The 27,962-nt window shown below is 38.4% G+C and overlaps 1 protein-coding gene across 2 annotated transcripts in view; it reads right to left on the bottom strand.

The window, feature by feature from the left end:
* PGM2L1 (phosphoglucomutase 2 like 1) overlaps nt 1-27,730 on the bottom strand; it is a 77,640-nt gene extending 49,910 nt beyond the window's left edge. For both annotated transcript variants that reach the window (XM_081281633.1, XM_081281634.1), the window contains exon 1: nt 26,983-27,730. In XM_081281633.1, coding sequence (XP_081137759.1) covers nt 26,983-27,093 — 111 coding nt within the window. In that variant the 5' untranslated portion in view covers nt 27,094-27,730. The remainder of the gene's footprint in view (nt 1-26,982) is intronic.
* Between the last annotated feature and the right edge of the window lie 232 nt (nt 27,731-27,962).

The following is a 27,962-nucleotide window of genomic DNA, read 5'->3' as shown; positions in this document are numbered from 1 at the left end:
TTGTTTGAAAAAAACCCTAAACATTCATTTCAATCTTAAATACAAAGGACAAATTTAGTAGCACTCAAGTGTTTACTAAGTATTTGTGCATGTATAGGCTATTTTAAAAATAATTAAAAATTATATAGAATAGAAAATATAATAAGCATGGAAATGTGTTAAGTAGGAAAAAACCCACAAATTTAATTACACTGTGCTAACAAGCAAGGAAAAACTAGATATGCTTATTGACAAAGGCTAAATGGGAAAAAAGAAAAATAGATTTATAAGGATGTCATATTACAGTGTAAGTTTTTATATTAATTTATCCTAATATATTAAAATTATTCATATGTATATTATAGTTTGGATGTGAGGTGTCCCCCAAAAGCTTATGTGTGAGATAATGCAAGAAGGTTATGAGAGCCTTAATCCAATCAGTAAGATGATTCCTTGATGGGATCAACTGAGTGGAGGCAAAAGGCCAGTGGGGTGTGGCTAAAGGAGGTGAGTCTGGGCAGGGGTGGAGGCATGCCTGTGGGTATGTATTTTGTATCTGAGGAGTGCAGACTCTCTCTGTCTACTTTGTGATTATCATATTAGTTGCTTCCTCCAACACACTCTTCTGCCATGATGCTCAGCCTCACCTCAAGCCCCAAGGAATGGAGCCAGCTGCCTATGGACTGAGACCTCCAAAACTGTGAGCCCCCCAAATAAACTTTTTCTTCTCTACAGTTGTTCTGGTCAGGTCTTTTAGTCACAGCAGCAAAAAAGCTGACTAAACAATGCAAAACAACTGATGAAGGAAAAAGATCTAGATGTTTGATCTTACATGTCTGAGAATGTCATTTAGTGAGTATGCGTGTGAATGTAAGTACATCTAGAAAAGCCTTGTCTAGTACCTGGTTACTCACTGATGCAAATATTATCTACTCCCTTCCTGTCTTCACCCTTCATAGCTATCCTAAAGGGTACAGGTCAACATCACAGCTTGTTTTATTTAGCCTTCTATAGAGGGTTCACTGAGAGTAAATTCTGGGAGCCACTCCAGGAAATCTGTGTCTAAACAAGCATGTTCTGGGGGCTGGGGATGTGGCTCAAGCGGTAGCGCGCTCGCCTGGCATGCGTGTGGCCCGGGTTCGATCCTCAGCACCACATACAGAAAAAGATGTTGTGTCCGCCGAGAACTAAAATAAAAATAATAAATAAATTCTCTCTCTCTCTCTCTCTCTCTCTCTCTCTCTCTCCCCCCCTCCCTCCCCCTCTCCTCTCTCTAAAAAAAAAAAAAAAAAAACAAGCATGTTCTGGACAAATCTATATTTGGCAACATTTTAAGAGTATTCAGGATTGGATAATGTGATGGGCTTCGCACTAAAATGATCTTTTCTTTTTAATTTTTTAAACAGATCCTGGCAGATACAGATAAAGATTATATCTGGAAGACAAAAATAAACAACTGTTATAAGGTAATGACATCCAAACAAGCACTACTGACTTGGACCTTACTGTAACAAAAAAATCCTTCTGTAGAAGCACATTAAACCCTGACTCCAAAAAAGAATATTTCCTAAGTTCTATTACAAGCATACAGGTCACTGACTTAATATATATGGTTCAAAGTGGTGAATTTTTGAGTATTTTTTAAAATTCGAATTAGAATCTCTCACTGAATCTCAACTCTTATACTATATTTTGTTTGAAAAAAAAAAACCTAACCATTCATTTCAATCTTAAATACAAAGGACAAATTTAGTAGCACTCAAGTGTTTACAAAGTATTCTAAATTAATTAAATATGGTTTAAATTTTTTTTTTAGTTTTATATGGACACAATACCTTTACTTTGTTTATTTTACTTTTATGTGGTGCCGAGGATTGAACACAGTGCCTCACTCCTGAGAAACAAGTGCTCCACTGCTGAGCCATAACCCCAGCCCCTAAATATGGTTTTTATCTATTACAAAGTTATAAAATTATATATCTACTTGCTCCAATTCATAACACAATTTATGCAAAAATTAAAATAAGTAAGACCTAATGAACTTATGGGGAAAATAAAATTATTCATTTATTTAATGAATATTTGTTGAATATGTACATGTACTGTAAACTGTACCTTTGAGGTTTTTTCCTCCTGACACCAAACACATGGTATCTTTCCCAACATCAATCAATTTTTCACCTCTCTGTCCACAAACTAAGAATTCAACAATGCAATTTAATTTCTGACACTATCAACCTAGAGTTGGCATCAGATATCACTAGTTAAAGGGCTTAGTCCCACAAGACCACTACCTCAGATATCAATCCCAAATTCTGGGCCATGGATACTTTTGATCAAAGAGCTAGAAGATCAGAAGATAGAATTTTCAAGACCATCCCCTTATGTTCAAGAATTTGCTAGAACAGCTCACAGAACTCAGGAAAACACTTAAGTTTACTAGTTTATTACAAAGGATACAACTCAAGAAGAGCTAAATGGAAGAAATTAATATGGCAAGGCATACATTTGAGGAGGCATGGAATTTCCATTCTGTCTCCAGCACATCACCCTCCTGTACTTTGAGATGTGTTTACCAACTGGGAAGCATTCTGGATCTGGTTGTTCAGAGTTGTCATCAAGATCACTTTCCAGCCCCCTGGCCTCTCCTCCCCAGAGGCTACAGCTTGGTAGGTAGGCAGAAAGGTCCAATCCTCTTATCACTTGGGTTATTCTGGTGACCAGCCCAATTCTAAGGATATCCACGGGATCCACTTAAGTCATTTCATAAGCATAAACTCAGATATGATTGAAACACAAAACACAAAAGACATTCCCGTAACTCAGGAAATTCCAAAAGCTCTGCACCAGGAACAAGGAACAAAAACAAATATATTCCTTAAAATAACATAATACTAGATCATTATAAATTCAAAATCCTATGAAATTTAAACAGTATGTTTAGTGTTTATATATATATATATAAACACTCTTAAAATATAAGGAATAGAAACTTCCTGATACTGATAATGGGTAGCTATATTAAAAATAGAAAAGAATAAAAGAAAAATAGTCTTAACTAGAAAGAAAAAAGAAAAGAAACAAAACTCATATTTTTCAGTTGAAATGATTTACACATTTTGGCATGGTGATACACACTTATAATCCCAGCTATTGGGAAAAGGACTGCAAGTTCAACCCTAGCCTAGGCTGAGATAGTGAGACCCTATCTCAAAATAAAATAAAAGGGTTGGGGATGTAGCTCAGTGGCAGAGAGTGCTTGACTAGCCTATGTGAAGCCCTGGGTTCAATTCCCAGTTTGCAAAAAAAAAAAAAAAAAAAAATCCAAAATAGCAAATAATTTTTAGATGTGTTAGAATATAATACAGCTGCTAGATACAAGATTATTATACAAAAGTTAACTGTACTTCTGCATATCAACAAACAGAAAAATAAGTAATTTTAAATGGCATATTTTAAAAAATCATGAATTGCCTAGTGCGGTAGCACACACTTATAATCCCAGTTACTTAAGTGTTCAAGTGTTCAAGTCCAGCCTGGGCAACTTGGTGAGATCCTGTCTCAAAATAAAATATAAAGGACTAGGGATGTAGCTCAGTGCTAGAATGCTTGCCTAGCATATGCAAAGCACTGAATTCAATTGCCAGTAGCACCAAAAAATAAAGAACAACAACAAAAAACACGTACCATTTGTTTTCTGTATGATCAAGTAAATTCCAACCATATCTGACTTTCCCACACTTAATAAATTCTAGACAAAATACAAAAACAAACAAAACCAAAGCCCACAAAGGACTGAAGATTTCAAAAAGTGAAGAAAAACAGAATTGATTCTAAAAGAGTTAACACTTAAGAGATAGGACAGCATATGGTGAATTACCCATTTTTATGATTTATTTTGATCACAGATATTAGTAGGGCCATAAATAGGGGCTAAATTACCAGTGGAAATGCCATAGTCAAGGCCACCACAGCCACTAGAATATGTGTCCAGAAAGAACCGAGTTAGAGAGGGAGAATCTCACATTCTGTGTGTAAACTCTACCCAAATCTCTGGCTGATTCTTGTACTACATATGTGTGGGGCAGACACCAATGAAAGAAAGAAAGGAAGAAAAGAAAGAAGGAAAGAAGGAAAGGAAGGAAGGAAGGAAGGAAAAGGGAGGGGGAGGGAGGGAGGGGAAGGAAGGAAGGAAAGAAGGAAGGAAGAGAGAGATTGAGATTTGAGTGGTTTAAGAAAAAGAGTTTGTAGTCTGAATCCAACCAATTTAATAACCTATTAAAACAAACAGGGGATCCAACATGGCCGCCGGCGAGGAAGCAGCGATTCCAATGTCTCCACATTAACGGGATCAGAAAGACCCATTGGAACAGCGGCAGTCTACCTACTGAGGAACTTCTAGCAAAATTCCGTTAAGAGGGGACCTGCCGGGAATTGGTAGGTTTATTAGAAGTGTCAGTTTGTCCCAGACAAGTGGATCTTGGCCGGCCACGCGGGCGCGGAGGTCCAGTCCCACAGCCACCAGCCACTTCTGCAAGCGGCCAGCGGCCCAGAGTGGCGCGGCCCGCCCGAACCCACAGACGGCACCCGCCATCCCGGGGAGGCCCTGATCTCGCTCTGCGAACGGCCACCACGCCTGCCAGGCTTGTAGCCACGCGGCTGCAGCTGCCCGGCTCTACAGGCGGCCCCCCGGCGGGTGCAGAGGTACAATCCCGCGGCCACCAGCCGCTTCAGAAAGCGGCCGGCGGCCCCGAGCGGCTCGGCCCGCCCAAACCCGCAGACGGCACCCGCCATCTCGCCGTCCCGGGAGGCCCCGCTCTCCCTCAGCAAACGGCCACCCCACCCGCCCGGATCTTAGCCATGCGGCCGCAGCTGCCCGGCTCTACAGGCAGCCCCCGGCGGCCCGGCCCAGCGAGAAGTGTCCCCGCCTGGCCCAGCAGACAGCCCGTGCCCTCCCGGCTCTATTAACGGCACCGCCCACCCGGCGAACGGCTCCCCCCTCCCCAGACAGCGTGAAGGGAATCTAACCAACCCTTTACAAAATAGCGAACTGGGAACTAAAACCAGAGATTGTGTCAGACCAGAGACAAGCCAGTTCCACCCCTCCCTTCGGACACTCCGGCAAGGAGCCAGGGGCCCGCCATAGCAGAGAGGGGAAGTCACCAAAGTTCGGCCAAAGAGATTCCTTCCCAGTGGAATCTACATTAGCAGGTGTGTGACTCCGACCCACACCAGATACAAACAACCGGGAAACTTCAAAATCTCTCCGTGGGCGTGACCGTAAGGGCCAAAGGACTCTCGACCCCCAACTCCCCCTACTGCCAGTGACGAGGGCGTGACTGTAGGGGCAGAGGGAAGCAGAGAAGACTCCCCACCCCCAAATCCCCCAACCGCGAACTGAGAGGGCGTGACGGTAGGGGCGGAGGGAAACAGAGGACACTCCAGACCCCCAACTCCTCCTACCGCCAGCAGTGTGGTTGTGACTGTAGGGGCTGAGGGAAGTAGAGGGGATCCTCGACCCCCAACTCCTATTACTACCAGCAGCGACACCAATGGTCTTAGCTGCCAGATTCCGAAGGTGTGCACACCAAAGGGGTCCGGAAAAATTAAACAATTGACTCCCAGACCACAGCTCCACAGCACTGGGGCTTAGATGAATGACAGAGAGAGTGCTCAGTAGTTAGGGAAATAGAGCACTCGGTGGGGCTGAAAGTGTAACCAAATCCTTGGGGAACTGCCTCCGGTGAGCAGGACCTGGCTGGCTGGCAGGAGGAAGGGGAGGAGGGGCCGTAGAAGTGAAACGGCTCTGGACCAACAGGATTGAGAGACTCCCAGGAACCGCCTTACAGGGATTGCTGTTGACACAGTGAGGGCAAAACTCAGCCCGGAGGGCACAGCTTTGCCTACGGGAAGAGAAGAAAATGGATCTCTAAGACCTAATTTTATTTCCTATTTCATTTTAGTTTTTTCTCTCCCTTTTCCCTCTCTCTCTCCCCTTCCAAGTTTTACTGCTCTTTCCATTCTCCTCTATGCTATCTATCTCCCTCTCCTTCTTTCCTTTCAAGAGCACCTACCTTCCCCTTCCCCCCAACTTTCATCCCAAGCATTACGTCCTCCATTTCGCTTAACTGTCTAAATACAAATAGGTGTGCACCCACCCCCAGCGCCTGCAAGGTAGCCGGACCTGCAACCCACCAGCAGGTCAGGCCCAGCAACCTGGGAGTGGCAGAGCCGCCCCACGCACCTGCAAGGTAGGCGCACCTGCTACCAACCAGCAGAACAGATCCAGCGGCCTGCTGATGTGGTAGGCACAGTGCCCCAATTGGAGGAGGAGCAGAGCCCCTGCCCGCGCCTGCACGGGAGACTTTGCAACTATACAAGAGTAATACAAATATATAGGGGGAAAACTCAACAACACAACAGTCTCAGTAAGCAGAAAGAAACGCGAACAGTATGAAGAGACAAGGAAAGAAAGGACCACAAGCAATGCAGGTCAACTCAACGTTAGAAGAGGTAATATCTGCAGCAGATGGAATGTCAGATAAAGAATTCAGGAGATACATGCTTCAGATGATCTGGAGTCTCAAGGAAGACATTAGACAGCAAAATCAGACAATGAAAGATCTCTTCAACAATGAAATACATAAACAAATCCAGGAAGCAAAAGATCAACTATACAGGGAGATAGAGGTTATAAAAAACAAACAAACAGAAATCCTAGAAAGGCAGGAAGCAATAAACCAACTTAAAAACTCAATTGAGAATACTACCAGCAGAGTAGAACACTTAGAAGATAGAACATCAGACAATGAAGACAAAGTATTTCAACTTGAAAAGAACATAGACAGCTCAGCAAGACTGCTAAGAAACCATGAGCAGAACATCCAAGAAATATGGGATAACATTAAAAGACCAAACTTAAGAGTCATTGGGATACAGGAAGGCACAGAGCTCCAAACCAAAGGAATGAGCAATCTATTCAATGAAATAATTCGAGAAAACTTCCCAGACTTGAAGAACGAGACAGAATCCCAAATCCTAGAAGCCTACAGGACGCCGAATGTGCATAATCATAAGAGATCCACACCTAGACACATTATAATGAAGATGCCCAACATACAGAATAAGGAGAGAATTTTAAAAGCTACAAGAGAAAGGAAGCAGATTACATTTAGGGGTAAACCAGTCAGGATAACAGCTGATCTCTCAACACAGACTTTGAAAGTTAGAAGATCCTGGAATAACATATTTCAAACACTGAAAGAAAATGGGTTCCAACCAAGAGTTGTGTATCCAGCAAAATTAAGCTTCAAGATGGAAGATGAAATTAAAACCTTCCACGATAAACAAAAGTTAAAAGAATTTGCAGCTAGAAAACCATCTCTCCAAAAAATTCTCATTACAGGAAGAGGAAATGGAAAATAACAATGAAAACCAACAGTGGGAGGTAGGACAGTAAAGGGGGGGAAATAATCAAAGAGGAAAACAAACCATATTCAGTAACATAAATAAACAAATATGGCTGGAAGGATAACCCATATCTCAATAATAACCCTAAATGTTAATGGCTTAAACTCACCAATTAAGAGACACAGGCTAGTAGAATGGATCACAAAACATGACCCAACAATATGCTGCCTATAGGAGACGCATTTGATAGGAAAAGACATACATAGACTGAAGGTGAAAGGTTGGGAAAAATCATATCACTCATATGGACTTCGGAAACAAGCAGGAGTGTCCATACTCATATCAAATAAAATAGATTTCAAGCCAAAGTTAATCAAAAGGGATAAAGAGGGACACTACATACTGCTCAAGGGAACCATACACCAACAAGACATAACAATCATAAATATATATGCCCCAAACAATGGTGCAGCTATGTTCATCAAACAAACTCTTCTCAAGTTCAAGAGTCTAATAGACCACCATACAATAATCATGGGAGACTTCAACACACCTCTCTCACCACTGGACAGATCTTCCAAACAAAAGTTGAATAAGGAAACTATAGAACTCAATAACACAATTAACAACCTAGACTTAATTGACATATATAGAATATACCACCCAACATCAAGCAGTTACACTTTTTTCTCAGCAGCACATGGATCCTTCTCAAAAATAGATCATATATTATGTCACAGGGCAACTCTTAGACAATATAAAGGAGTAGAGATAATACCATGCATCTTATCTGACCATAATGGAATGAAACTGAAAATCAACGATAAAAGAAGGAAGGAAAAATCATGCATCACTTGGAGAATGAACAATAGGTTACTGAACGATCAATGGGTTATAGAAGACATTAAGGAGGAACTTAAAAAATTCTTAGAGATAAATGAAAACACAGACACAACATATCGGAATCTATGGGACACATTGAAAGCAGTTCTAAGAGGAAATTTCATTGCATGGAGTTCATTCCTTAAGAAAAAGAAAAAACCAACAAATAAATGATCTCATACTTCATCTCAAAATCCTAGAAAAAGAAGAGCAAAATAACATCAAAAGAAGTAGAAGGCAAGAAATAATTAAAATCAGAGCTGAAATTAATGAAATCAAAACAAAAGAAACAATTGAAAAAATTGACAAAACTAAAAGTTGGTTCTTTGAAAAAATAAATAAGATCGACAGACCCTTAGCCATGCTAACGAAGAGAAGAAGAGAGAGAACTCAAATTACTAGCATACAGGATGAAAAAGGCAATATCACAACAGACACTTCAGAAATACAGAAGATAATCAGAAATTATTTTGAATCCTTATACTCCAATAAAATAGAAGATAGTGAAGACATCGATAAATTTCTTAAGTCATATGATCTGCCCAGATTGAGACAGGAGGATATAGACAACCTAAACAGACCAATATCAATTGAGGAAATAGAAGAAACCATCAAAAGATTACCAACTAAGAAAAGCCCAGGACCGGATGGGTATACAGCAGAGTTTTACAAAACCTTTAAAGAGGAACTAATACCAATACTTTTCAAGCTATTTCAGGAAATAGAAAAAGAGGGAGAACTTCCAAATTCATTCTACGAGGCCAACATCACACTGATTCCTAAACCAGACAAAGATACTTCAAAGAAAGAAAACTACAAACCTATATCTCTAATGAACCTAGATGCAAAAATCCTCAATAAAATTCTGGCGAATCGGATACAAAATCATATCAAAAAAATTGTACACCATGATCAAGTAGGATTCATCCCTGGGATGCAAGGCTGGTTCAATATACGGAAATCAATAAATGTTATTCACCACATCAATAGACTTAAAAATAAGAACCATATGATCATCTCGATAGATGTGGAAAAAGCATTCGACAAAGTACAGCATCCCTTTTTGTTCAAAACTCTCGAAAAAATAGGCATAACAGGAACATACCTCAACATTGTAAAAGCAATCTACACTAAGCCCCAGGCTAGCATCATTCTGAATGGAGAAAAATTGAAGGCATTCCCTCTAAAATCTGGAACAAGACAGGGATGCCCTCTCTCACCACTTCTGTTCAACATAGTTCTCGAAACACTGGCCAGAGCAATTAGACAGACGAAAGAAATTAAAGGCATAAAAATAGGAAAAGAAGAACTTAAATTATCACTATTTGCAGATGACATGATTCTATACCTAGCAGACCCAAAAGGGTCTACAAAGAAACTATTAGAGCTAATAAATGAATTCAGCAAAGTGGCAGGATATAAAATCAACACGCATAAATCAAAGGCATTCCTGTATATCAGCGACAAACCCTCTGAAATGGAAATGAGGACAACCACTCCATTCACAATATCCTCAAAAATAATAAAATACTTGGGAATCAACCTAACAAAAGAGGTAAAAGACTTATACAATGAAAACTACAGAACCCTAAAGAGAGAAATTGAAGAGGATCTTAGAAGATGGAAAAATATACCCTGTTCATTGATAGGCAGAACTAACATCATCAAAATGGCGATATTACCAAAAGTTCTCTATAGGTTTAATGCAATGCCAATCAAAATCCCAATGGCATTTCTTGTAGAAATAGAGAAAGCAATCATGAAATTCATATGGAAAAATAAAAGACCCAGAATAGCAAAAACAATGCTAAGCAGGAAGTGTGAATCAGGTGGTATAGCGATACCAGACTTCAAACTATACTACAGAGCAATAGTAACAAAAACAGCATGGTATTGGTACCAAAACAGGCGGGTGGACCAATGGTACAGAATAGAGGACACAGAAACCAACCCACAAAACTACAACTTTCTTATATTTGATAAAGGGGCTAAAAGCATGCAATGGAGGAAGGATAGCATCTTCAACAAATGGTGCTGGGAAAACTGGAAATCCATATGCAACAAAATGAAACTGAATCCCTTTCTCTCACCATGCACAAAAGTTAACTCAAAATGGATCAAGGAGCTTGATATCAAACCAGAAACAAGGCATCTGATAGAAGAAAAAGTTGGCTACGACCTACACACTGTGGGGTCGGGCTCCAAATTCCTCAATAGGACACCCATAGCACAAGAATTAATATCTAGAATCAACAAATGGGACTTGCTCAAACTAAAAAGTTTTTTCTCAGCAAAAGAAACAATAAGAGAGGTAAATAGGGAGCCTACATCATGGGCACAAATCTTTACTCCTCACACTTCAGATAGAGCCCTAATATCCAGAGTATATAAAGAACTCAAAAAATTAGACAATAAGATAACAAATAACCCAATCAACAAATGGGCCAAGGACCTAAACAGACACTTCTCAGAGGAGGACATACAATCAATCAACAAGTACATGAAAAAATGCTCACCATCGCTAGCAGTCAGAGAAATGCAAATCAAAACCACCCTAAGATATCATCTCACTCCAGTAAGATTGGCAGCCATTATGAAGTCGAACAACAACAAGTGCTGGCGACGATGTGGGGAAAAGGGTACACTTGTACATTGTTGGTGGGACTGCAAATTGGTGCAGCCAATTTGGAAAGCAGTATGGAGATTTCTTAGAAAGCTGGGAATGGAACCACCATTTGACCCAGCTATTCCCCTTCTGGGTCTATTCCCTAAAGACCTAAAAATAGCATGCTACAGGGACACTGCTACATCGATGTTCATAGCAGCACAATTCACAATAGCAAGACTGTGGAAGCAACCTAGATGCCCTTCAATAGACGAATGGATAAAAAAAAATGTGGCATTTATACACAATGGAGTATTACTGTGCATTAAAAAATGACAAAATCATAGAATTTGGAGGGAAATGGATGGCATTAGAGCAGATTATGCTAAGTGAAGCTAGCCAATCCCTAAAAAACAAATGCCAAATGTCTTCTTTGATATAAGGAGAGTAACTAAGAACAGAGTAGGGAAGAAGAGCATGAGAAGATGACTAACATTAAACAGGGATGAGAGGTAGGAGGGACAGGGAGAGAGAAGGGAAATTGCTTGGAAATGGAAGGAGACCCTTAGGGTTATACAAAATTACATACAAGAGGAAGTGAGGGGAAAGGGAAAAATAATACAAGGGGGAGAAATGAATTACAGTAGAGGGGGTAGAGAGAGAATAGGGGAGGGGAGGGGAGGGGAGGGGGATAGTAGAGGATAGAAAAGGCAGCAGAATACAACAGACATGAGTATGTCAATATGTAAATCAGTGGAAGTGTAACTGATGTGACTCTGCAATTTGTATACAGGGTAAAAATGGGAGTTCATAACCCACTTGAATCAAAGTGTGAAATATGATATATCAAGAACTATGTAATGTTTTGAACAACCAATAAAAAAAGAAAGAAAGAAAGAAAAAAACAAACAAATCAAACACTCTTCTAGGGATTAACAGAATCCGGGATCTCCACAACATAGTATTTACAATGTCTATGATACAACCCATGAGTACCAAACAAATAAAGAACTAAAAGCAAAGATCATCAGTGATGACAACTCCAAGATATCCAAATGTTAGCATTGGCAGACGAGAATTTTTAATGCAGCTATTATCTATGCTCAGTGATTTAAGGAAAACATGCTTGCAATGAAGGAAAATATGAGATATCTCAGAGTAGAAACAAAAAATATTAAAAAAGAACCAAATGGAAATATTAGTAATCTTAATCCTCCCAAGGATTGTTAGAGGTTGCTAGTCCCATTTTTAAAATGTATACCAATAAACTCAGGCTCAGAGAAATGAAGAGAGTAGTTGAATTAAAAAAAAATTGAACTTCTGTGCCCTTTGGGATCTATCTGCCCTTTCTAACCTTTACATTTGATTTAACTGGCATTGGATTCTATTTATTGTTAATTTCTGGCTAATTAATCTGCTGCAGTATGGAATTAGGATGAGGTAGACAGGAATTGTGGAGGGTAGCCTAAAGAGACTCTTAGAGAAATGTGATTATCAAAGCTTTACATTAGATGCCTATAGAACCTTTTTAGAAAAATTAAGAAGCAATGAGACTTGTTTCTTCTTTTTGAAAAGACAGAAAATATTAATAGAGTTCCCATTTTGTTAATCATAACATTTTGCTTAATTTGAATCAGATCTTTTTAAAGAAATAAATTGTGAATATAGCTTAAATTCTCCCCTACTGTCATGTATGACTAAAAACAACAAATTAAATTCTTTTTTTAAATTCTCATATCTACTTCCCAGTCCTCCCTTCTTCCTTTCCTCACAGTTACCAATGCATATCTAGGAACTAGCATTTTGTCTGGAGCTTCTGGTTTTTGGTTAAAAAGCTGTTTTCTAACCAGGCACGATGGTCCTATAATCCCAGCTGCTCAGGAGGCTGAGGCAGGAGAATTATAAGTTTGAGGCCACTCTAAGCAACTGAGTGAGACCCTGTTTTAAAAGAAAATAAAAAGGTCTGTGAAACTAGCTCAGTGGTAGAGGGCTTGCCTAACACTCCCGAGGTTCTGGGTTCAATCCTCAGTACTAAAGCAAAAATTGTTTTTGTTTTTACTTAAAAAAAAGGTTATCCTGGAAGTTAAACAGCCCCTTTAAAAAAACAAACAAAAAAACAAAACTATTTAAATGCCAGAACACTCAAGTCAAAAATGAAATATTTATTACACTTCTATTATAAATAGTTAAGATGTAATTTTTGAAATGTGGATGCTATTAACTGATCCCTAAATAGTATATTACAAGATTTTCAGAAGTTATAGTTCCTTAACAAAATGCAAGCCAACAACAAAATAACACTGCAAATACAGCTTAAGATGTTCTCTAAATAACAATATCATATTTTACAAAGATATTAATTTCCATTTTTGATTTCTATAAAATTTGGTTCTTTTTTAAAATTTCTTTTTAGTTATATATGACAGTACAATGTATTTTGACATATCATACATACATGGAGTGTAAATTCCCATGTTTATGGTTGTACATGATGTGGAATTACATTGGTCATGTATTGATATATGAACATAGAAAAGTTATGTCCATTTCATTCTACTCTTTCCCATTCTCATCCTCCCTCCCTTCCCCCCACTCCCTGCCAATCCAGTGAACCTCCACTCCTCCTCCTCCTGCCTGTTGTGAGTCAGCATCCTCATATCGGAGAGAACATTCAGCCTTTGTTTTTTAGGGATTGGCTTATTTCATTTAGCATGATAGTCTCCAGTTCCATCCATTTACCAGAAAATGCCATAATTTCATCTTCTTTATGGCTGAGTAACATTGTGTATATGTACCACATTTTCTTTATCCATTCATCTGTTGAAGGGCACCTAGGTTGGTTCCAAAGCTTAGCTATTGTGAATTGAGCTGCTATAAACATTGATGTGGCTGCATCACTATAGTATGCTGATTTTAAGTCCTTGGGTATATACTGAGGAGTGGGATAACTGGAAAAACGGTAGTTCCATTTTAAGTTTTCTGAGGAATATCCATAAGCTTCCTAGAGCAGTTGCACCAATTTGCAGTTCTACCAGCAACATATCATTACACCTTTTACCCTACATCCTCTCCAACATTTATTGTTACTTTTATTCTTGATAATTGCCATTCTGACTGGAGTGAGATAAAATCTCAGTATAGTTTTAATTTGCATTGCTGTAATTGCTAGAGATGTTGAACATTTTTTCATATATTTGTTGTTTGTATTTCTTCTGTGAAGTGTCTGTTCAGTTCGTTTGTCCATTTAATGATTGGGTTATTTGGTTTTTTTGATGATAAGTTTTTTGAGTTCTTTATGTATCCTGGAGATTATTGCTCTACTTGAGATGCATGTGGCAAAGACAAAATTGGGTTCTTGCTTATACAAAATAAGTGGCTTAATGTCCTCTCCCTCAAATATAAAAAAATTTTATATCATGATCAACAAAAACTTAAAAATGAGAGAACTGATGTGAAAGCTAGGGGAAAAAAGGAAAAGAAAGTGGGGGAAGATAAATCAAAGGGAGGTTAGTAGAATAAAGGAAAGGAACCTAGGGAGGAAGGATCAGAAATGGAAAATACTGGGGAATAATACTGGCCAGATTACATGGTTATATGCATGTAAAAATATTTAACAACAAACCCCACCATTATGTACAAGTATAATGCACCAATAAAAATATGGAAAAAGTAAGTTGATAATATACTACAATACAAACAAACATGAATTAATTTTGTTGTTGTTTGTTTTTGCTTTTTTTTGTATGAGGGTTTGAATGCAGGGTCTTGCACATACTAAGTACACATTTTAACAATGAGCTACAGCCTATTTTCATAATTTGCATGCCTTGAAAAAAAATCTCTGCTTCATAAGAAGCTACTGTGAATTCAAGCATATTTCAAGTATTGGGTTTTTAACATTAAATTATATTTCCCAAATATTTTATAAGGAAAAATGTGAATATTATCAAGTATTTTTTGCCATTAATTCATACATAAGAACAAAACAGTACCCATTAGGATTTATCCATATAGCCTGTACAATATCAATTTTAGACAGGGCTTTCTGTATACTTTAGGTTTTTTTTGTAAGTTGGGCTTATTGAGGTAAAACTTACATTTACATAATAGTAAATATCACCCTTTTAAGTGTTCAATTCAGTAAATACTAACAATTATGTATAGTTGTCTACCAACAATAAAGATACCTATAGTTCGCGATATTGTATTGTACACTTGAAAATATGTTAATAGGGTGGATCTCATGCTAAGTGTTTTCACCACAACAAAATAAAAATTTAAAAATATATAGTCTTGCTGGGCGGGTGGTGCATGCCTATGGCATGGGATGTTGAGGTAGGAGGATCGTGAGTTCAGAGTCAGCCTCAGCAACTTAGCAATGTCCTAAGCAACTCAGCAAGACCCTGTCTCTAAATAAAGTTCAAAAAAGGGCTGGGGATATAGCTCAGTGGATAAGTGCCACTAAATTCAATCCCCAGTACCAATCATCATCATCATCATCATCATCATCATCATCATCATCTATATTTATATCTATATCCAGAGGTTCTTTAATACATATGGATCTGTGCTACACTTTTCACTGAAGAGTGTTCCAGTTTATTTAAACATTTCCTTACAGGTGCATGTTATAGTTTGGATCTTGAATGTCTCCCAAAAGGTTTGGTCCCAGGGGAACGCTATTGTGAAGATGCAGAAACTTTAAGAGGTAGGCCTTCTAGGGAGGTCCTTAGGTCATTAGGGGTGTGCTGTGGAGGGGAATGTGAGACTCTGGCATCTTTTCTCTCTTTTGCTTCCTGTCCATGAGGTGAGTGGTTTTGCTCTGTCACATGCTCCTGCCATCACAGGTTGCCTTGCCCCAAGTCCAAAGGAATGGAGCCAATGGATCGTGGACTAGAACCTCCAAAACTCTTTGTAAGTGGATTATATCAGATATTTTGTGTGATAGGAAGCTAACACTCACAGTGGGCATTCATCTTTCTCTAATTTTTATTTGCATAAGTAATTAAATATTTCAAAGAGAAAATGATGTGAGAAAATTCTAAAGCAGAAACAAAACAAAACTACTATTTATGTTAAAGAGATTCTCCAACAAGATAGGTTCTGTTTAGCTGAAAACCAAAATTCCTTTGTATCCAAGACAATATATTTCATCGACAGTGTTATAGGTTTCATACTCTTTTGCCATTAAATATGACCATTTCCATATTTTAGTGAAATATAGTGCTCATTCAATTGTTTTGTGTAGAAGATCCTATGCAGAATTGGTGACATTATCCCATTAAGCATCTCCCTGCCTCTTCTCCACCTGCATAAATCATTTTCTCCATTAACTCCCAACACCAGAGGGCAGCAGCCTCAGTAGTAATTAGCAGTAATGAAGAAAGCATTTCACTAACGAAAAATATACTCCTTTAGTAAAACCTGCACTAAATTACTAGTCAACCTTTTATTGTGGGGAAATAGTTCTACAAAACAGAACAAATGTGTAAATTAGGTAAAAATAATTAAACAAGTCAATCATGATGTCTCTGCAAAAAGACAGATGAAAAAAATCTAATTTTTATCCAAGAAGGAACCATGAAAATCTGAACTAATGGAATATAGTAGTATTTATATTCTTTTGTTAATTCAATATACCTCACAAGTAAAATTAGGAGGAACCAAATGATGATAAATGTCTTTTTATTAGATTCTCCATATTATTTTAAAAAATAAGAGACTGGGAAAATAATTCTAGACCAAAGATATAAACAAATAGGCTTTCTAATGGCCTTGTAGGAGACTTGAAGGAACTAAACAAAAATCCTTTCTGAAAGAAAGAAATAAGACAGAGACTGTCCTCAAAGGAGAAGTCTACCTATTTTGAAAATTGTCTAGAAAGAAAGTACTTTCACATATGAATCTCTCCCCTTTCAAATATAAATAAAAATACACATATATATCTATACATACACACACACTATTTTAGAACAGTTTTAAATAAATAAATATACTATTTTTAGAACAGTTTTAGGTTTACTGAAAACTGAATACAGGGTACTCTCACATACACATCCCCTTTCAGTTTCCTCTATTAACATTGTATAGTGGTACATTTCATACACTTAAGCCAATGCAGATACATTATTAGTAAAATACACAGACTACATTATGGCTCACTTTTCCTATATTAAAGTTCTAAGGTTTTAGATAAATTATAAGGACATGTATCATTATTGTATCATACAGAATAGCTTTGCTGCCCTAAAAATCATAGGTGTTACACCTATTTCTCCTTCCTTTCTGCTTCCCCAGGTCTCTGGTAACTACTGATAATTTTACTGTCTCTGTAGTTTTGCCAAAATTTTTCAGAATGACATGTAATTGAAATCATATAGTAGGTAGCTTTTTCACACCCATTTCTTTTTTTTTTTAATTTTTATTGTTGGTCGTTCAAAACATTACATAGTTCTTAATATATCATATTTCACAGTTTGATTCAAGTGGGTTATGAACTCCCATTTTTACCCCGTGTACAGATTGCTGTATCACATCAGTTACACTTCCACTGATTTACATATTGCCATTCTAGTGTCTGATGTATTCTGCTGTCTATCCTATTCTCTACTATCCCCCCTCCCCTCCCCTCCCCTCCCCTCCCCTTTTCTCTCTCTACCCCCTCTACTGTAAATCATTTCTTCCACTTGTATTATTCTTTTCTTACCCCTCATTTCCTCTTATATGTAATTTTGTAAAACCCTGGGGATCACCTTCCATTTCCAAGCAATTTCCCTTCTCACTCCCTTTCCCTCCCACCTCTCATCCCTGTTTAATGTTAATCTTCTTCTCAAGCTCTTCGTCCCTACCCTGTCCTTGGTTACTCCCCTTATATCAAAGCAGTCATTTGGCATTTGTTTTTTAAGGATTGGCTAGCTTCACTTAGCATAATCTGCTCTAATGCCATCCATTTCCCTCCAAATTCTATGATTTTGTCATTTTTTTTTAATTTTTTAATATTTATTTTTTTTAGTTTTTCGGTGGACACAACATCTTTATTTTATGTGGTGCTGAGGATCGAACCCAGGGCCCCGCGCATGCCAGGCAAGCGCATTACCGCTTGAGCCACATCCCCAGCCCGATTTTGTCATTTTTTAATGCAGAGTAATACTCCATTGTCACACCCATTTCTTTCAGTCAGCAATTTGCATTTAATGTTTCTCCGTGTCTTTTTATAGCCTTATAACCTATTTATTTTTAATCACTGAATAATATTCCATTGTGTGGATATACCAGTTTCTGTATCCCTTCACATAGTGAAGGACAGTGTAACTGCCTCCAGTTTTGAAAACTAAAAGAGTCTTAGTTCAAAATGAAAGACTTAAACACTTGTCTCCTCTCCCTCTTGAGAACTTATTACAATGACAACGAGAAAAGAAAAGAGTCAGTGCATATAGAGAAGCAGATGTAATTTCAACAAATATTTGAATGATACACAGTCTGATGATTCAAAACACAATTACAAAGCACAATAAGTCAAAACACCAAATAGGCTGATGATTATATCTACATTTTTATCTAAATCAAATCTTATTGATGGACATGATAGCACACACCTGTAATCCCAGCAGTTTGGGAGGTTGAAGCAGGAAGATTTTGAGTTCAAAGCCAGCCTCAGCAAATTAGTGAGGCTCTAGGTACCTTAGCAAGACCTTAGCTAAGTGGTTAAGCACCCCCTGGGTTCAATCTGTGGTATATATTTAAAAAATTAAAACTTATCTATAACATGGTTGAACCATGAGGACATTATGACAAGTGAAATAAACCAGTCACAAAAAGACAAAATACTGTCCAATTGTTTCTATTTATATGAGGTACCTAGAGTAATCAAATTTGTAGAAACAGAAAGTAGAATGGTGGTTGCTAGGGGAAAAGGAAGGAGGAAACAGGAAGTTGTTCAGTTCAGCAAGATTAAAAAAATTCTGAAGATTTGTAACACAACAATTTGTGTACACTTCAAAAAAAAACTATTGAACTTAAAAATGGTCAAGATGGTAACTTTTGTGTTATGTGTTTTCTACCATAATAAAATAATTGAATTGTGTGCTTTGTCTTCTTTTTGATCCTTAAAATACTGTAATCACTAGGTGTTGTGATTTGGATCTTGAATGTTCCCCAAAGGTTCATGTGTTGAAGGCTTGGTTCCCAATGCAGAAATGTGCAGAAGCATGGCTTTGGGGGAAGTGATGGGATCATGAGGGCTCTAACCTAATCAGTGGATTTGATGGATTAGTAATTTGAATTGATTACTGAGAGGAGGGTGAATCTTTAGGCAGATGAGCCATAGTTGGAGAAAATAGGTCACTGAGACATGCCCTTAGGAACTATAATTTGTCCTTTCTTCCTGGCTGCCATGCACTGAGCAGCTTCTTTCCAAAATCCCTTTTGCCATGATATTCTGTCTCACCTCAGGCCCAAAGCAATGGCGCCAGCTAACTATGGACTTTCAAACCATAAACCAAAATAAACCTTTCCTCCATTAAATCGTTCACATGGGTACTTTGGTCACAGGGATAGAAAGGTGACTAATACACTAAGTTAAAACCATCTAAGTATTCTTCACTTTAGATCCCACAATGGATTCAGATTAAGCTTTCTTCTCTTAACTTTCATTTTGTGTCACCTATGAGTTTTAAAATCAAATGTATTTTTTTTCTTAAGGTCCAATGATTAAATCTTCAAAATCATGCCCTGTTTTAGTTTGCTTCATTTTCAGCTTGTTCAAGTCTGTCCTTTCTTTTTTCCTCCAGTGATGCTGGGGATTGAACCCAGGGCCTCATGCATTCTAGGCAAGTGCTCTGCCTCTAAACTATACCTCAGCTCTGTTTCCTCCCTTCTTGCTTATTCAGGCCTGCCCTCCCCGCCTTGTTCCCTCCCTCCCTCCCTCCCTCCCTTCCAAGACTGACTGCTTTTCTTTGATATTGTTGTTGACAGAAAAATGGCATCTTCACCATAACACCAAAGCTTTCAATTTTTTTTACTAATAGGGCATAGATATTGCGTTCTTTTTCAAGATATATTTTCTGAAGCCCAATGTGGATCTAGTGCACTATTATCAACTAGAATATTTACATTAGGCTCCTGGAGTAGTTATTCCATATCAGACTCCTCTCATATTTCCTACTTCCTTTTAGCATGTTTTTCCAACTTTAACTTTTTAAAAAATATTTTTTAGTTGTCAATAGATTTTTTTTTTTTACTTTATTTGTTTATATGTGGTGCTGAGGATTGAACCCAGGGCCTCACACATGCCAGGCAAGCGCTCTACCACTGAGTCACAACCCCAGCCCCCCAACTCTAATTTTTATATTTTTTATTATATTTGGCAGGAGGTGGAATCACTTTATATTCCTAGAGCTCATTAATTTCCTAGAGCTCATTCTTGTTTTCTGTTTCTTTTTCATAGTATCTTTCTTTGATGAAGATAATTTTAATTTTAAAAATATTTATTCTTAAGCTTCAGGTGGACACAATATCTTTATTTTACATTTATGTGGTGCTGAGGATTGAACCCAGCACTCTAAGGATTGAACCCAGCTAAGCAAGCACTCTATCACTGAGCCACAACCTCAGCCCCTCTATTTTAATTTAATTAGAGAAATTTAAGATCTTTTGTTCCCTGTTTTATCTCTTTGTGTATATGTTTACTGCTTTATTTTATTTTTCATGTAAACTGTTTTCTTCATATAGCTTTTTTAAAAAATTATTTTAGGTGTAAATGGACACAATGCCTTTATTTTATTTATTTATTTTTATGTGGTGCTGAGGATTGAACTCAGTATCTCACACATGCTAGGCAAGTGTTCTACCACTGAGTCATAACCCCAGCCCTCTTCATATAACTTGTTCCTTAGTTACTGACATCCACAGACTTTTTCAGGAAGCCAACATGGGTTTTCTCTATTTTTGTACATAGAATATATTTTCTGCCAGTATTCTCTAAAACAGAATGGCCAATTGGAAGGTCTGTGTTTATGAGTTATTGTCCTGCAGACTTCTTTATTACTTAAACTTGCAAAGAAATAAGTAAGAGACTAATAGCATAACTACCAAAATTTAGGAAGTGCTATAGTTTGGATGTGGTTTGTCCCCCAACAGTTCATGTATTAAAGGGTTGGTCCTCAGTGTGGAGGTGTTGAGGTTCTGGAAGCTTTAAGAGGTGGGGCCTAGTGAAGGGTAACTGGGTCACTATAGGCACTGCCTTGGGAAGGAAATGCTAGTTTTGTGGAGTGAGTTCCCACACATTTGAGTTGTTAATAAAAACAAACAAACAAAAAAAAAAAAAAAAATGAAGGCTGCCCCCTCGAAGGTCTCTGGCTTTCTATCTTACCATGTGATCCCTCTTACTTATGCTCCTACTATGAGGCCATCAGCCATGAGGCCCTACCTAGAGACAAAACAATGGCACTACCGGGTCTTGTGTTTTTTTTTGCGTCCAAAATGGTGAGCTAAATAAACCTCTTCTTTTTATGCATTACCCAATCTCAGGTATTATTTTAGCAACGTAAAGTGAACTAATGAAGGAGACACAGAGAATAGTGTGAGCGAGCTCCCATGTTCTTATAGTATAGGCATATATTTGACATACTATCTAAATTTTTTTTTAAATCAAGAAATAATGGCACTGGCATATTATTTTGTCTGTTCATGGTAACTGCAAAAATAACTAAAAAATCATTAAAATGGCATTTAAGGAGCAAACTAAGGAAGAGAAGAGACAATTAAGAGCTCTACTTTCCATGATAATCCCTTCTGTACTATCTTTAAAAAACTGTAAGTATGTATTTATCCAAAATAAGTACAAATAAATTGAAAATAAAGTGTTGAAAATTGAGCAGAATAAAAGAAATTTGGAGATAAAAATTAATGTTAATTCTAAAAAGAAAAAAATTTAAGCACTCATTTATATGTACTAAATTTCTTGGACAAAGGGAGAATATTGTTGCCAAGGAGACCAAAGCAACTGTTGAGCAGCTCTTAACAACAACAAAATCCAGGAGGTGGGAGGGAAAGGGAGAGAAAAGGGAAATTGCATGGAAATGGAGGGAGACCTCATTGTTATACAAAATTACATATAAGAGGCTGTGAGGGAAATGGGAAAATAAACAAGGAGAGAAATGAATTACAGTAGATGGGGTAGAGAGAGAAGATGGGAGGGGAGGGGAGGGGGGATAGTAGAGGATAGGAAAAGTAGCAGAATACAACAGTTAGTAATAGGGCATTATGTAAAAATGTGGATGTGTAACCGATGTGATTCTTCAATCTGTATTTGGGGTAAAAATGGGAGTTCATAACCCACTTGAATCTAATGTATGAAATATGATATGTCAAGAGCTTTGTAATGTTTTGAACAACCAATAAAAAAAAATCCAGAACAGTTTATTCTACAGTATCTTATATCCTCTAGCTTTACAAAAGCCAATAAAATGATTTAATGAGGTCCTTGAAACTCGGTTATGATACCACTAACATTTATTGAATATTCAATTTATAAAATCTATTACAGTGATAAGAAGACTAAAGTAAAAAGTCACATGACAGGTTCTAGTTCCAAATCTTCCACTTAAAGGTCATATCTTCTTGAGTAAATCATTTTCCTTTTCTGAACCTATTTCTTTACTTGTAAAAATGGGGATAACTACCACATTCCTACCATATAGGGTTGCTGTATCAAATGAGATTTAGACCACTGTACAAAGATTGAAACAAGTAAATTCTAAGAATAAGCACAAACATTTCCCAAAGTTCATCAGGCCAATATGTATTCTATACTCTTCATTGATTGAGTGCTAAATTGAGTAAAGTATAGAAAATGTGAACAAAAAGGCTATTAAACTAGTATTATAAAATTGTATTGAATAGTGGAAAATTCAGTTCAGGTTCCACAAAAGGATGATTTCTACAACTTTCTTGGGTCTCTACACAATAAAATTGGACTAGACCAACTTTGCAGAGGTGCTTCATGGGTCTATTTTCCATCACACAATAATGATTTAAAAGGGAATTCATCCTCTTTTTACTTGGGCTACAGTTTAGTTGAAAAACCTTCTATTGTTAGATGTTTGAAAATCATTGGCTTATACCAAAGTCTTTTATTTTCAAGCTTTTGATAAGCTTAACCTTCAACTGTGAAGTCAACTCTTTCTCAATGCAGACCTACTTTCTTCAGACCAGTACTCTATTCACTATTTCTTAAAATTCAACAGTCAGTTTCTGCCTCCACATGGTTGTCAATATATAGGAAGTTCAACACCTTTGTTGTTGCTACTACAGCTGGATAAGCAGCTCTGCCCAGTGTTGTCTTAGTCCCAATCCCTACCCATTTACCCACCCAAGCTTTGACAGTGCTTAATATATAGCATATAAAACCACTATTAGTTAAAATTCATGATGGATCAGAAACAGGAGAGTTATTATGTTAAAGAAAACCTGGTTTCTAGGTAAGCATGGCATGTCTGTAATTTGACAATACATGAAAGCACTGAAGAAAGAAGTGGGGAGGAGATAGAAGCTTTAGCCCTAGAATACAAGAGAGAGAGAGAGTACTCTGGTGGAAGAGTTATCTGTGCACTGCCTGGAGGAAGAACACCTTGATCCATGGACTTATTGGGTTCTAGTGGTAGGGTTGTCCCATCATGAAGATGGATGCATTTACTTGATATAGGCTGATGCTGTTAAATTTTTACATCATATATCTGACCTCCTGTGATTTGATTTCATAATCACCAAAAACCTTCTTTTTTCTTTTACTTCCCTTTGGATCTATAAAATGCCCTAGCTAGAAACAAATCCACTTAGCTATTAGATCCGTACCATAAATTAATAAAAAGGCATTCTTAAATAGAACATTAGTTTCTGTGACTTTGAGTATGATGAGTCCATACTGAGACAGCGTATGCTTAACATATTGGACTGAAGGCCTAGAAACTGGGAGGTAAGACCTTAGACTGGTAAATGTACCAACAAAAAGTTACCCCATGAGAACTACATGGGAAACCCTACATTGCCCCCAATAAACCCTGTCTTTTTGCACTATTTTTAAAACTTACATACACTTTATTTGTTCAAAGCCACTAAACACATACTAAAGCCCTGCTATGATCTGTTCTTCACACTCTTCCAAAAATCTATGTACCCTGAGCTATAACAGAAACAAATGTGCTAACTACGCACATTAAAGTTCCAATCTCTGCTTGTCATAGTCCTCTCTACCTTAACAAGTCTAAATCTTAACTAATTCTGAAAGCTCAACACAAGTAACTTTCTTTCGTGAAGATATTTTAAAGTACCACCAAGGCTAAAATTAGTAATTTGGGTGGCCAAAGCAAATAGCAAATTGCCCTCAGATCAGTTTATAACTTATCACATACCATTATAGTCATTAACAATCAGCACTATTTGGTAGGTTCCTTTTTTAACAAAATAGGTATTAATCAGGTTTAAGTTAAATTCATTTTCCCTATATTAAAAGACTATGTGTGCTATCAACAATTAATGGAATAAATGTTAAAAATCTGATTTATTATTTTACATTTCTGTCCTCTAAATTTCAGTGCTCTGGGACTTAACCTAGCTTACTTACAATATCCATCTACAGTATATACATTTTTGTTTCCCAATTAAAATATTTTCTCCATTAAAAAAGGAATCATGATCACACATATAATGATAAATGAAGGGCCTTCTAATACTATATGGATACTCTTAAGAATTATTTCATATGAATATAAATAAGTTAAGAGGCCTCCTATCTCATTCACAGCAGTTTTTCAAAAATAATTTGGTGTTTCAAAAAACAAAAGATATTGGGCTGGGGATGTGGCTCAAGTGGTATCGCGCTTGCCTGGCATGCGTGAGGCCCGGGTTCGATCCTCAGCACCACATACAAACAAAGATGTTGTGTCGGCCGAAAACTAAAAAAAATAAAATAAAATATTAAAAAATTCTCTCTCTTTCTCTCTCTCTCTCTTAAAAAAAAGATAATAATGTGGTTGGATTCTTCAGGATCACGAATCATTTGGTTTATCATTTGGTTTTACCATAGCTTCCAAGTGATGGGAGGTACCATATCTAAAAATATATGTTTGTGTTTGTTGTAATTTTTTCCCATTTTGTGAACACATAACATTTATAAAAATTTTAAATTAAAAAAATGAATCATGAAGATATTTATTATTTCTATTAAATAATTAATAAAAGTATTTAAATCTATTCTTGCTAAGGGCAATTATTATTTGCTCCCTGCATTATATTTGTTAGCCTTTGTTTCATCTTTCCTTCTATATTCTCTGAAGGTCTGATTCATGTCTGTCTAATCTTTCTATCTCCTATAGGTTTTCAGTCAGTTCCTTTTATGTAGAGGGCACTTTCAAATAAATTAAGACTTTCTATTCCACTTTCAATGGAAGCATTCCTTGTTCTTTTTATATGTATTCTATCTTCTCATAAAGTATCCTTGACCATCCCAATCCACAGATCACTCCCACTTTTGAATTTCTATGAAAACTAGATATCTATAAACCATTTAATTGCCACCAAAATTATTCTAGTCTTGTGTTATTATGTACGCTTTATAGTTTTTAAATATTTCAACATATCTCCACAGTATCTAGGCATAGCATGGGCAATTAATGAATGTTAATCATTCAACCAGTCTTTTAAAAATTAATCAGGACATTGATTAGGGAAAATATAGTCAAAATAGGTACCAAAAGACAAAGCCTTGCTACTCCAAATGTGGTCCACAAATCAGCATCACTGGTATTACCTGGAGGCTCACTCTGAGGCAGCCTCACAGACTCCACCCCTGATCTCTGAATCAGAACCTGCATTTAAAGACCTTGAAGATGATCTATAAGCAATTTACATTTGAGAAGCACTGGTTTAGACTCCAGAAAAATCAGAATGGCCAAGATGCACATGACCACTTAATGCCCAATACCTCATCATAATAGCTTATCTGCTGGTTATCCCTATCTGCTGACAGCTTATTGAAGACAGGAAGCTTTTCTATATTCCTCACCACTAGTATTTCTTGGCCCTAATAGGACCTAGAACTTGAATTTGATGATTTGATGATTCAAATGCTCAGGGGTTTTGTTTGTTTGTTTGTTTGTTTTTACTGAAAGAATGATTGAACAAAGTAAAAATAAACTTTTTTCAGAAATCTTGTCCTTTAGAAATTCTTTTGTACAACATGATTTCCCATACTGCCATGCAAATCCCCTAATTCAGTATTATTAATTCAATTTTAAATGTGTTGCCTTCTCTGCTTCAACAAATGTATTTTTTTATGCACCTGACAAAGCAAAAGCTTGATTTATCATCCTCCCTTACAGTCTCCAATAGCTTCTATTACAAGTGAGACAGCTGTATTTTTTATTTCTGCGTTCATGAATCCATTCCATATGCCTGTACAAGAAGAGGGGGAGAGCAGAGGAGGGGGTAAACCAAAAACAATTTCATATCAGGAATGTCATATGAAACCTAGAAAACACCATATTTTGAAAAGGATACTTCCAGAAAACAAAGGCCAGCAAGGGAAAGAAATAAGAGTTAAGAGAATCTTTTCTTTCCCCAAGAGCAAAAGGTGATATGATAGAATACAAGGGAGTGTATAAAGACCAGCGACTACCTAGTGACAGAAGATGGAAACACACTAGACCAGCACTAAAGCGGAGAGAGGTTGGAAACCTCCAGGGATGCGTGAAACCACTTGCAGGTTTGCAGAGAAGGAAGTTAAGAGAGAAACGAGGAAAGAAATAGCTCTGTGAAGGATATAACTTACGATGATGATTATTTTTGAGAATGAGAGATGACACGCACTGAAGGGAGGAGAACGAGGGGTTTGCAATTTAGCGCACCGCAAAAGGAAGCGACTGAGGATGCCTCCGACCAGCCCAGACCACCCGAGGAAGGCAGCCCAAGCTTAAGTGGGTGGCAACGCCCGGCTCCCCGGGCCATCTCCTCGGAAGCCTGTGGAGCCCTGGATGGCACTGGAAAGGGCGGACTGTGCGTGGGAGGGTGTGCAGGAAGAGGGGTTGGATGACGGTTGAGCAGGTACCTACCTTGTCCCAACGAAGCCACTGCGCGATAGCCGTGTCTAGCTGAGGGTCGCCGGTGCGGTAGGGGGCGTGGAGCAGGTTGGAGTTCAGGTCTCCCTCTGCGTTTTCAGCCATGTCAGCGAGACGTGGATATCCGGGCCTGAGCGGCCGGCCAAGACACCCAACTGGGAACCTGGATGTGCTCACCAGGGTCCGGACTCCCCCTCCTCACTGAAGGGCATCGGAGACCAGCTGCAGCGTGTTAGTGCCACCTCCTGTCGTAGCTCTAGAGAACCGAGAGAGAGGGCGGATACCGCCGCCCGCGCCCCGGCGGACCAGGTCCGGGTCTCTGGGTGATCTGACTGAGGCGGGCGTGCGCCGAGAAAACAACAACAGTCCCAGATGTCTGGGTCGTGGCCGCAGCCGCCGCCGCCGCCGCCGCCGCCGCCCTCGCCGCCTCAGGCCCCGCCCCCGCGCCGTCCGCCCCGCCCCTTCCCGCTCCCGCAGATTTGAGTCCCCGAGGCAGAGGCGCGAGCCCCGCAGCGCGTCCTCGACTTCTCCGCTGCCGCGCGAATTTACGGTCCGCTGGGGTAGCGAGGAAAGGGTGCACAGCTCTATTTTAAAACTTGCCTTTCGCCAGGAGTCTTATCCTCGCTACCATCCCCACAGTCCTATGCGTTTCCTTTGTTCTATGTGCTGTCAAGCGCCCCCCCCCCCGAAGTAGCCCGCATCAGCGATTTCTTTCTGGTGTCCCCCCCAACACCCGCTTCCAGGTTTGTCTGGGGTACGCGCCTGGTGGGGCGGCGCGGGCTGCCCCGCGCGGCCTCACGGGAGAGGTAGTTTTTTCCTTTACGGCGCTCTGCGAAGACCGCCAGACAGCTCGCAGGAGCCCGCGCGCTCCCTTTCCGCAGAGGAAAAAACTCTGCCTCCAGTCTGTGCCCTGTCAACATGCCCTGTGCCTGTTATGGTTTGTGGCGTTAAGTTAAACAAGGAGTGGCATAGTA

The sequence above is a fragment of the Spermophilus citellus genome, assembly GCF_964194105.1.
Source record: "Spermophilus citellus genome assembly, chromosome: 2".
NCBI classification, from domain to species: Eukaryota; Metazoa; Chordata; class Mammalia; order Rodentia; family Sciuridae; genus Spermophilus; species Spermophilus citellus.
The sequence above is the reverse complement of the archived record's forward strand: the minus strand, read 5'-3'. Positions and strand labels throughout refer to the sequence as shown.